Source organism: Teleopsis dalmanni, chromosome 1, assembly GCF_002237135.1.
Source record: "Teleopsis dalmanni isolate 2A chromosome 1, ASM223713v2, whole genome shotgun sequence".
Taxonomy (NCBI): domain Eukaryota; kingdom Metazoa; phylum Arthropoda; class Insecta; order Diptera; family Diopsidae; genus Teleopsis; species Teleopsis dalmanni.
In genome coordinates, this window is record NC_051846.1 from 54921104 (window position 1) to 54933961 (window position 12858).

Here is a 12858-nt window from a genome sequence, read left to right on the forward strand (position 1 = left end):
TAACCATATCTTACACTCACATACATATATGCGAAAAATTATGTGAAGTTTATTTCGATATGCTTAAAATTGTATATAAGTATACATATGTACATAGTATATCAGGAAGTTTTTTAAGTAAAATATTACAAGCAAATTTTTTGGATCGATAAATATACGATATTATAATTGCATATAGTAACACAGCACAAAAGTTAAGACGTATTAACACACACAACTTACTTAATAACATATGTTTATATATACACACATAGACATTTCCTTGCATTTATCATATGTTTCTTATATATTGCATGAATTGTTTTTTATTGTTTCTCGTTTATATTCTCACTCTTTCGAGAGAGTTCTGTATATCTTCGTATAAGGTTTTGTCAATCTAATAATGATGAAAATATTTATCAATAAATTATCAACAAACTAATAAGCAATATTAGCAATAAAATGAGAAAATTTAATAACAATTCAGAGTATTTTTTTTTGATGCGATATGCATCATCTTTAAATGAAACAAGATATAAAATGCTCTCTTGCAATGCTTGCCAAACACTCTTACTTTCATTATATACATATTAACACATTAAAAGCGCACAGCAGCACACATATGTACAGAAATATTCCTGAACTCTCTAGAATATGCTATACAACACTACGTTGCAGCTATATGGGTTGTTTTTTTTGTTTTGTTTTGTTGGAGTACCTATTATTTGCCGGCAGTATAAATAACGGGAGCCGGTTCGCTTGGCATCAGTTGTTTTTTAACAAGCTTACGAGTAGCATTTGAGGAGTTTAATTGTGGATATTATTCCAAATTATTATTCTTGTGAAAAAGTATATAAAATAAAAGTATTTTGAAAGAAGATGGCTTTCTATCCAATGATGTTCAATTTGGCCGATGATTTGGATCGTTTCTCACTTGGTGCAGTAACGCCATATTACAATTCGCACGACATCTGTCCCTATATTAGACCAAATAACCAACTCGCACGTCATAGTCATCATGGTACCACAAAATTTGGTCAACTCTCGAAAATTGGAAAGGATGGTTTCCAAGTTTGCATGGATGTGGCACAATTCAAGCCAAGTGAACTTAATGTAAAAGTTGTGGATAAACATATTATCATTGAAGGCAAACATGAGGAACGAGAGGATGACCATGGTTATATTACTCGTCATTTTATACGCCGCTATGGTTTACCAAAGGGTTATGATTCTGAAAAAGTCATTTCAACTTTGTCATCTGATGGTGTACTTACAGTTAGTGTTCCTAAGCCACAAATAGAGGACAAGTGTAATGAGCGTGTTGTTCAAATTCAGCAAGTTGGTCCAGCTCATTTGAATGTTAAGGAAAATCCTAAAGAAATTGAAGGCGAGAAGAAGAAGGAAGAACCCAAAGCTTAAAATGTACTCAGTATTTAAATACATAAATATAAAATATTTATTCAGTTAATACTTTTGAAGTCATATATATCTTTGTAGAATTTTTTTTTTCTTTTTATTACATGCATTGTTTAAACCTATTAACCTCGATGAGAGAAATAATAGTCTGTTAATTTAGGTAATTTCTTTTTTTGTAGATTTTTATGAAATTAGAAGTTTTTCAAATAAATAAATAAAAAAATATTTTTTTTGTGTTTTAATATTGTGAAGATTGAAATGAAATATAAATTTGTTGGAAAAGTTTGTATAATCTAAAAACTCTCTCAACAGTAGCTGTAATAAACTGTTGTAATTGCGTTTTATAAAATATTTGGACTTTATAAATGGTTTTTTATGAAATTTTTGCGTTTTGAAAATGGGTTTTAATAAAATTTTGGAGCTATTTTTAACTTGAACTACTTTCCTTGATTTTTAAAGTTAAACAAAAATAATAGACAATATTTAATATTGGCAACAATTAAATTAAAAATTAACATCGAATATGTACATAAATGTGTGATATATCACAGTCTCTCCATAAAATTAAAACCAATTTTATTAAAATAAAACCAGACTTAATTATTTTTGGTTTGAAAGTATTTCGAAGTTCATATAAAAACATTTAATAAAAAAAAAATATTATATTTAGTGAATATTTATTAAAAATATTTCCATGGTTCGAACAAATACCTTTTCTAGCATATGGCACTGAGTTAAGCTGTTCTGATGTACTAACTGGATAAAAATAAGTATGGAACTTTCATACTTTATAAAATTGTTGATTTTATTATACAGTATTTAATAATATATAAATATGTATAAATATATGTTTATATATAAATTTATAATACATATATATACCGTGTATCAAATTCATATACATACATACGTACATATCTAAATAAATATTTCAACAGTTCAATAAATGTAATATTATTGTTATATTATTATTTCTTTTTAAAGAGCAAAAAGAAATCATAACACAATATAATTTGTAAGTCTCTACACACAAACGTGTATATTTACAAGCATTTGTATGTACATAGTTTATAGATAAATTAAAAGAACGGTAGGGCAACTCTGAAAAACATTAACATATAATATTACCTTTTTATTCCTAGCGAGATTCTGATATTAAATTACTCGTTTCTTTTAATTGTTTTTGCAATTCATAAAGGAAATATCAAAATGGCGTTTTAGTCTAGCGTAAGCTTTGATGCTTAACCTTTGTATTTAACACTCGCTAAGTACTTTGAATCTTAAACCCTTAAAAATTTAAATATAATAAATATTTGTGTACGCATAAAAGATGGCTGTAGGAAAATTATTCCTTAAAGCCAGATGTAAGTATTAAAATATTCATATATGTGTATATCAGTGACGACTGCTCTAAGGTGCGGAGGTGTGCGGTGAACACCCTAATATAATTTGCAAAATGTTAAATAACATAGGTATATAAATTTATTAAGTATCTTTACATCAAGAATTATTATTATTTATTACATTTCCATATAAATATATATTTTTAAAGTTTTAGCAAAAACAATTAAATATAATTGTCTATGAAAACTCAATTAATTTGCTTCTGTTAGCCGCTATACTTGTTAGTTGTGCTCATATATTTGCAGCTCAAATCACAGAACATTTCTATTATATTTCGTCTCTCCCCTTTGTGTGCAAAGAAGTTGGCCGCACATTCATACGTTACATATGAACAAAATAATGTGCGTGTGCTCCCGTTCGTAATATCAGAAATAGAGATTTATATAGTGGGAATTGTATGAGAGTAATTTTCTGTTCTATTCGAATATCAACTGTATGCATACGAATCCAACATGATGATTTGCCAAAGTGGTTGCATGAGCGGCTGAAGTTTGCAGCTCATCTCACCATACATTTTTATCACATTTCGTCTCTCCCCTTTTAACAGCAGCACCCACGAATTTCTGTTCTTATTGTGCGGGGTACTTGTGCGCACATTGCAAGTGGTTTCGATTTTGTTTGATCACTGCACAAACATGTATGTTTCTAAGTACAAACTCTTTTGTTTGAAAAAATTTGGTTTGATGTTACGAGAATTATGTGAAAAGTTTTGTTTCTTCCATATTGATATAATATTAAACTTGTATATAAATTATTAATTTAATTTGTTTAATATGTTATTTTGTTAATGAATTGTTAATATAATATTGCGCGAATATATTGTTGCCTTATATAATATAGTATTATTAATAAAAGATCTCATATATTTTAATATAAGTGGTACATGTAAAAACAACATTAAAGAAGGGCCGCACACCCTTCCAGATAGGGCACGCGTCGTCACTGGTGTATATGTATGTATGTATATTAATACAACATGAAAATTATCTATACAATCAATCTTCATAATATTAATATTGAACTTCAAAAAAGTTTCATTGTCAATTTCTCTATATTATCAAATGAAATTTACAAATACATTTATATCTATGTATGCATGTACAAAGAATAAACATATGAAAAAATACTTAATGTACATAAGTACCTATATACGTATGTATTAAAATAAAAAATTTGCAATTATTGCTCCCAGCAGCTGTGTATTCCGTTTCGAAAAACATGCGAAAAGGGACGACAATTGATAAATGAAGTTATTTTTAAAAGGCAAAAAATATTAACAAATAATGAATATAAATTTTATTTAAATTTCTAGATTGTTATAGAATTGAATTATTTTGTAAATTAAATATATTTTGTATAAATTTTTTTTAACAAATTTTTTTTTAATAAATTCAGAGTTACGTGCATGTATTTACAAGAGAAGAAAATCTGCATCATACGGTCATTGACATTGCAAATTTTATTGCATTTACGTCTTATCTTCTCTGCCACTCTTTATCGCTATATTCTTTTTACATATTGAGTTTTTGTAGTGTAAGCTCTCTGGCACTTTTCAATTGCTTACATACATACATATGTACATAAACAGTGTAGATAAATTATTTTTTTATATTATTTTATATGAAATGTTACCCATTCCGAGTTCAAGGCTAAATTTTTAATTGAATGAAAATAGTTGTATTATTTACAACTATAAATAATTATATTTATTTTATAATTTTTAATTTTATGCTTAAAAAATTGTGCAATAAATTTTTATTAGTATGTATGGTATATACATATGTATGTTTTCTGTCAAAGATAAAAACTTTTAGCTGATAGTAGAAATTATTTGATTTATTATAAATTTTAAATGTGTGCATACATTTTTTAATTAATTTTTTTTTCGATTTATAATAATTTTTTAATTTTTATTAAACACAAATTGTATAATTTTTTATCAATAATTATTTATTCCGTTAATTATTCTTTTACAAAAATAATCATAAAATAGTTTATTCGTATATACATATGATGTATATTTGTACATAAAAAAATTTTAACAAAAAAAGATGTTTGTAATTGTTTCTAAAGAAATTACAAGAAAGTTGTAGAAACTTCATAAATGGATTGAAGAGAGAGAGAACATGACAATATGAGACAACATTTGATAACAATAATTTCATTACCAACCATTCTTTTATATTCAGCGGTAAAAACGAAACTGTTTAAACGAAGCATTTTCAATTTCATAAATGGAAACTTAAGAGCCAACATTTGAAAGAGTATTCTTATTTCTACTTTCTCTTATATTCAGCAATGGAAACAAATATTGTTTTAGTAAAATGTTCATATGTTTGGATATTCAGTTAATTTTTTTGTTTTATTATAATCAGTCTAGACTTGTATTTCCAAAAAAAAAATTATGATTGCTACTAAAGAAATAACAGCAAAGTTGTACAAAGTTTATATATGAATTGAAGAGAGAGATAGAGGCATATGAGACAACATTTGAAAACAAAAATTTGATTACCAATCGTCCTCTTATATTCAGCGGTAAAAAATAAACTTGTTTGAACCAAGTATTTATATGCTTTCATGTTCAGTTAATTATATTTTTCTTATAACAAGTGTGTGCAGTGATTAGCAGTGGCAAGTTTATATAAAAATTAATTTGAAAGTAATTGTGAAGTTATTTCTTCTGATATTTGCAAAAAATCAGAGTATTTTTAAAGAATCATATAATTGAAGTTACTGAAGTTGTTTTTTTGAGAGTGCTGAAAGAGTGTTTTGCAAATTTGTGTGCTTAATAAGTTTACTCAAAAATAGTTTGCTTTATAAAATACTTAAAAAGAGTACAAGATGTACATAGAGTACAAGCCGCCCGCTTTAAAAAGCCACGTAAGTACTAAACAATTTTTTTAAATTATTACATTTTTCTTAATAATAGTAAATAATATAATAACAATTTAAATAACTGTTCAGAAATGTTTATAGAAATTGTGTAAATATATTTTAAATAATAATGTGAGAGCTTTTTGCTCAAAATATAAATATTGAGTTATATTTGAGTTAAGAGTAAACTAACTCGAATATTCGAGTTCATTCTCTTAGTACGAGTTGTGTATAAAAACCCTTGGGGTTCTTATTCAGCGTCATTTCGTATTAAACATTTGTTGTGTTTGGATCTGTCCAATTGTAGTTCCTGTTCGTCTTATTAGTACGAGGAAAAAAAACTTTCTAACGAATTTAAAATTAAAAAGAAACTTGTGAAAAAAATACCGTGCAAAATTATAAAAAAAAAAACCGGTTGAATACAAATAAATAAAGCATAAAAAGGAAGAAAAATTCAAAATGGCTATTGTACCACTGCTTGCAAATTTAGCACGTGAACTTGAATCAGAGTATCGTCCACTTGGTGAATTGGAACATCTATTAGATGATGATTTTGGTTTTGGTTTACATCCAGTTGACATATTTCGTCCACGCTTGAGTCAAAATTCATTACTTTTGCATCCAAGACGTCGTTTTTTGCCATATGATCGTAATCATTCTCTTGCTAGACGTCTATCAGCTCGTAAACATGGTGCAGAAACTTCGATTGCACCAGTAATTGGTAAAGATGGTTTTCAAGTATGTATAGATACTTCTTCATTCAAGCCCAACGAACTTACTGTTAAGACTCTCGACAATACCGTTGTCATTGAGGGTAAGCATGAAGAGCGTGAAGATGGTCATGGTTTGATACAACGTCATTTTGTGCGCAAGTACACATTACCAAAGGATTATGATCCAAAGGATGTTGTCTCAACAATTTCATCAGATGGTGTGCTCACTATCAAAGCACCACCCCCACCAAATAAAGCGCTAAAAGAGAATGAGCGTATTGTACAAATACAACAAACTGGTCCGGCTTATTTGAGCGTTAAAGCCCCCGAACAGAACGACAAGGCTGATCAAGGTCAAAATGGTTCTCCAGAAAAAATGGAGACTAGCAGCAAGTAGTTAAGATAGTTAAGCTTTTGTAATCATTTAAATGCATTTAAAAAAATCTTATAATATTAGTAATAAAAACAAAAAATTCATTGTCCAAATTATTAAAATTCATTAAAAAAAATATTTCATTCAAAAATAAAATATTACTTAAAAAAGACTACTGCGTAGTTGGTAAGAAAGAGTTTATTGTATTCAAGATTAAATTAATAAAAATAAAAATTTAATTAAAATATAGTTTTTTTATTTCTTAAAAAAAAAAAATTACAATATTACTTAAATTGGAACATAGAAGTGTTTGATATTTACCATTTGATGAAGGTGTTTGTTTTTATATTACCAGATATACACTCAGCAGAAAAAGTCTATGGATATCCACACAATTTTTCTCTAATTTCGCATAACTTATTAATACTCAAATTGATTTTTGTTTTCTGATTTATTTTATCCAAACAAACAATAATGAAAAAAAAAAATTTTATACGGAGGTAACAATTTTTGAAGCAGAAAAAGTCTGCGGTCACTTCTTAATATTTTAATTAAAACAAATAAAATTCACAGAAATCTTAAATTTAATAGCCTGTATGGAAACTTCTACTTTTAATAACCTTTTTAGGCGTTTTTAATCAGTTTTATATTATCTTGCGAGTTTATTTTTTCCCATTTTTTCTTGATGACGATTTCCAGCATATCCTTGCTGGAAATCGTGTGCTGGAGAATATTTTTTTCCAAACAAACCTACAGATGTTCTATAGGACTAAGGTTTGGTGACTTTGATAGTGTTTGAAGTTGCCTGGGAGCATGGTTCAGCAATCAAATCCGTACGATCGCTGCTGTATGCTTTTGTTTGTCCTGCTAAAACAAAAAGGTTGTGCCAAGCTCTAAAATTCTATCATTTTCTTTCAAATTTGTTTTTAGTATATTTATTTACTCATATTTGTCCATTATATCTTGTATAAATTCAAGCTTACCGGCACCATTACTTGGTATACACCCCAAACCATTACACCTCCACCACCATGTTCAACCGTTGAAATAAAGTTTTGTTTATCATAGGCTGTACATGATTTTCTATATACAAGTTTACTACCTTTGATTCCAAATATGCAGAATTTAATCTCATCGGAGAAAATAGCTTATTTTCAGAACTCCATAGGTTTTTTACATGCTATCTTGTAAAGTTTAATCGTTTTATTCTATTATTTTTGGATATGTATAGCTTCTTTCTTGCAAGCCGGGTATAATACTTCTATTATTTCAATACTTAAAACCAAATATTTATTGATATAATATAATGTATAATATAATAGATGTAAAGTAGAGTATATATAAAGTGTGATGATTTTGAATTTATCCATGTTCAATAAACTTTTGATTCAATCTATACGCAAACCCTAAATAGTTTGATAGCAGCAATCAAGCTCAGTTTTTGCCAGGAAAATTAGATCTGTGAAGGCATTTCTTTTGTCAAATTTATAATTTTTATGAATAGTCTTTGCATTTATTCACTAATAATTGCTAACCAGACTTTCCATGATATTGTTTTTGTCGTCACTAACATGATATTTATTATTTTCATCAATAATAAATAAATCAGTTCCAACTGTGTCAAGTACGTGTAGTGGTGATTAAAATATGGCGATATCTGTTGAGTTTAAAGTCTATTAATTAGAGTTCTTAAAGTCCAATAATTATATGATAGAAACTACTTTCAATCAATAATAAATGACTAAATATCTTTTAACTTTGTCATGAGCATCGAGTGATCGGCCAGATATCTGTTGGTTACATTAGTCGTTTAGATAATAGGGGATATCACTCTTACAAATCCGCGAGGTGCACTCATTTATAATTAAGCTAACAAACTCGTTGGAAGTCGAAGCCAATGTAATGGGAATGTTCATATAACTCAATCTTCCCGTGAGGATATATGTTACAAGTAACGTGAGAGCAATTACGAGATGAAAACATGGTTAACGACATGGTAACGCCTGCGTCTATCGAATAAAGTTCGAACCACCAACTAAATATCCAGGGATCTGCTTTACTTCCTGGGGTAAAGGGGTTGTGGTGATATATAACAAGTAGATGAAAATGATCAGATTTTTGAGATTTGAAAATATTTTACTTAAATATTCATTCAAATTATTTTTGTGATATAGTTAGTTTTGTGTTGCAATAAAATACTGTTTTTTAAATAATAAAAACTATCTTGTTATTGCGAGCACAACATTGGTGACCCCGACACAAAAAAGGAGTTGTAAGTTTTTATCAAGCCCGATTAAGTAAGCAAGATGACTAACCGTGAGGAAGAAGATTTTTTTCCGGCAGAAGGAGAAAGCCGCACTGACAAGGAGGTATATCGGGTGTCAATAAAGTCGGGGATGTTTTCAAGAGAGCACCCGGACCTTTTTTTTCTGCAAATGGAGGCGCAGTTCAGGAATGCGGGAATAACGAGAGATGATACAAAGTTCGACCATGTAGTAGCAGGTTTAGAGCCGAAATATCTGGAGTGCATAGCTGATGTGATTCGGGATCCACCGAAGGTGTTGAAATATGAGACGTTGAAGAAACAGTTGATAAATGAATTCACAGAATCGGAGCACAAAAGACTGCGTAAGTTGTTGACAGAATTGGAGCTAGGCGACATGAAACCAACGCAATTGCTGAAGGAAATGGCTGGCAGTTCAATGGGTGATGACGCACTGAAGTCATTGTGGTTACAGCGACTGCCAGTGGGAGTTAGAACAATCGTAGCTGCAGTCGAAGGTGATTCTGCACAGTGGGCCAAGGTGGCTGATAAGGTATTTGAGGTACAGGAAACAGAAACGGTTTGTGTAGTGCAATGGAATGAACCGAATGAGATGAAGAAAGAAATTGACGAGTTAAAAGTCATGGTAAATAATTTGATCATTCAGTTGGGCAAATGACAGAGATCATGGAAAAGGGCGATCATCAAGTGCTAAAAGAGATAATATATGTTTTTATCATCGGCGGTTCAAGGAGAGGTCCACAAAATGTGTTCAGCCGTGCCAGTACAAACCGTCACAAAACTCAGCGGGAAACTAAACACCACTTCACGTCTGACGGCGAGTGAAATGGCAAAGGGTAAAGCATGCCGTCTGTTCTTCAAGGATAAAAAAACAGCTATAAATTATCTAATAGACACGGGCGCGGAAGTTTCAATTTCGTCAAAGAGAATGCAGCCTGAAAATAAAGCCACGCAATATTATTTATACGCAGCAAACGGGGCGAAAATTAGCACGTATGGTACGAAATTAATGCAAGTCAATTTGGGGTTGCGCAGACAGTTGCTGTGGGAGTTCCTAGCGGCGAAGGTAAATCACCCAATAATAGGGGCAGATTTTTTGAATAATTTTGGTTTGGTAGTTGACCTGAAGAACAGCAGAATTTGTAATGGCATTACAGGCCTCCAGATAATGGGTTCGAAGAAGGTGATGCACTGCGTGAAACTAAGCACTATTGATGTGACTAGCCCGGCACATAACATCCTGCGGGATTATAAAGAGATAACGCAACCGGCTACTAGTAATAAGGCGGCCGCGAGGGTTACGCTAGTAGAGCATCAAATTGTTACCAAGGGACAGCCAGTGTATGCAAAACCTAGACGCTTAAACTCTGAAAAATTTGAAATTGCGAGAAAGGAATTTGAATTTATGACGAAATAAGGTATTTGTAGGCCAAGTAACAGCAATTGGGCAAGTCCGCTGCATTTAGTGGCAAAAAAGGATGGTAAGTGGAGACCGTGTGGCGATTATAGGAAGCTTAATTCGATAACACTGCGAGATCGGTATCCAATACCCCATATACATGATTTTACTCGCATATTGCACAATAAGAAAATTTTCTCAACTATTGACTTGGAAAAAGCCTACAATCAAATTCCGATTGCTAAAGAGGATCGACCTAAAACGGCGATAGTAACCCCGTTCGGCTTATATGAGTTTAACATGATGACTTTTGGTCTATGCAATGCTGCGCAGACTTTCCAAAGGTTTATGAATGATGTCCTAAAGAATCTGAATTATGTAGTAACGTACATAGATGATATATGTATTGCATTAGCTGATGAAAAGGAACACGAAATACATTTAAGAGAAGTGTTCAAGCGATTAAGCGACCATGGTCTGAAGATCAATCTGGGAAAGTGTGTTTTTTATGAAAGAAGTTACCTTTCTGGGACATGTGATAAATGGGGATGGAATTAAATCTATAGCTGAAAAGGTAGAAGCGATAAGAAATTTTAAAAAACCGAAGGAAGCACGAGAGTTAAGAAGGTTCATCGCTTCAATTAATTTTTACAGGCGTTTCCTCCCGAATGCTGCGAAGAATCATGGCATTCTGCACGCGCTATTAAAAGGAAGTAGAAAAATGGTAGATCTCCGATTGAGTAGACAGCAGAGGCCGAGAAAATATTTGAAGTGTGTAAGAACAATCTGGCGAATGCTGCAATGCTAGCACACCCGGCTCCGAATGCGAAACTGGTGCTAAATGTGGACGCTAGCAATGCCGCAGTAGGAGCAGTGCTGCAACAGCTTAAAGATGGGCAGTTACAACCGCTGGGACGTCTCGACTAAACTAGTCCCCTTTTGATTTTATTCCAAAATTGTATAGAATCGGTAAGTTGATTTTTACCGTTCTATAAAAAAAAGAATAAAAAGTAAGAGGACTGTTGGAATGAATGTTGATGATTGAAGTCGAAATTTTTAAAAAAATTTATTTGGTTTATTATTTTTTTTTTGTAATTAAATCAGATGCTTATTGAGTGATATGCTACTTTATTAAATATAATATAAAAAATAACAAAGCTTTTTAGTATAATTTTCATTAAGAATTTATGATCTTTATTTTAAATTTTTAATACAAATATAGTATTTTTGCGCTATATATTTATTTCATATTTTACAGATAGCAAAAATATGGGTTTTATAAGATATTTAGAACTATAATAAATTTCTTTATTTTATTCTTATTAAAACTAACATATATATATATATGTAAACATACTTCGTTTTTTGTTTGTTTTTACATTCTCTAAGTATTTAATTTTATAATTTCATCGGAGTGTCCTTAAATTTACTCCAATAGAATATATGCATATATATATATGTATATGAATATATATATGAGAATATATAAATAAATTTAATATAATTCATATATATTTATATATACACATATATATTATATTATAAATAAGATATTTAGCCAATTTATGGTCAATGTATTTAATATAATGTACTCTATTAAATAAGTACTGCAAAAGTTGTTGTTTTAGAGTTAAATAAATTTTTGGTTGTATTAAATTTTAGCTCAAAATTGAAGAAAATAGTTATTATTTAATATTTTCTTTTTCGAGTTCATTGTTTAATTTTATTATATATATTTATATACAAACATATATTCATAAATAGTATATAAATAATTTTGTATATCTGATTTTAAAAGTCTATGTACTTTTAATTTTAAATTTCCATTTACTTTTGGCTTTTTTTTTTTTGAATAATTATTTTCATTTTTATTATTATGTTTTTAATGAAATATTTAATCACAGATAATTAAAATTTTGTTAAGTTACACTTTAAGTTTCAAATCGTTACGTTTTTCTATTGTTTATTCAAAAAACTTCAAAGAGCAAAAATTTAGGACTTTTAATATTTCACAATTATTTTTGTGTGTAGTTCTTTCAGTACGATATATATTCAATTTATTTTTAATAAATAGTAAAACTTTAGTGAATATATGATTAAATATAAAGTACACATATATATTATTTTTATACACAGTCTCAATACAGTTTTCTTTACAAACTCTTACAGATCTCGATTTAAGCATATCAATTTTTTTTTATACTTATATATTTTTATCTATTTTTTAAATCAATATTTTATTTTTAGGATAAAATAATAAAATATTGAATAAATAATTAAAATTTTGTTTTTGATCATATATTGTTAGTTTTTTTATCTAATGAACATATCAAATTTATATTTATATTTTATTTAAATTTGTTTTATTTTTTTCAAACGTTATATTTACAATATCAATATCAATATAAAAACTTAA

At 29.2% G+C, this 12858-nt stretch overlaps 3 protein-coding genes across 3 annotated transcripts; all 3 read left to right on the forward strand.

Annotated features, from left to right (window-relative positions):
* The first annotated feature begins 735 nt into the window (after positions 1-735).
* On the forward strand, positions 736-1610 carry LOC119668174 (heat shock protein 23). The gene has a single exon (XM_038077614.1). The coding sequence runs from the start codon at positions 859-861 to the stop codon at positions 1396-1398; it is 540 nt and encodes a 179-aa protein (XP_037933542.1). The 5' UTR covers positions 736-858; the 3' UTR covers positions 1399-1610.
* A 4328-nt stretch (positions 1611-5938) lies between these two features.
* On the forward strand, positions 5939-6864 carry LOC119669907 (heat shock protein 27). Its single transcript, XM_038079954.1, has one exon. It carries the CDS (start codon positions 6133-6135, stop codon positions 6781-6783), a length of 651 nt encoding a protein of 216 aa, XP_037935882.1. The 5' UTR covers positions 5939-6132; the 3' UTR covers positions 6784-6864.
* A 2924-nt stretch (positions 6865-9788) lies between these two features.
* Positions 9789-10460, forward strand: LOC119681579. Its single transcript, XM_038094823.1, has one exon. It carries the CDS (start codon positions 9789-9791, stop codon positions 10458-10460), a length of 672 nt encoding a protein of 223 aa, XP_037950751.1.
* The last annotated feature ends 2398 nt before the right edge of the window (positions 10461-12858 follow it).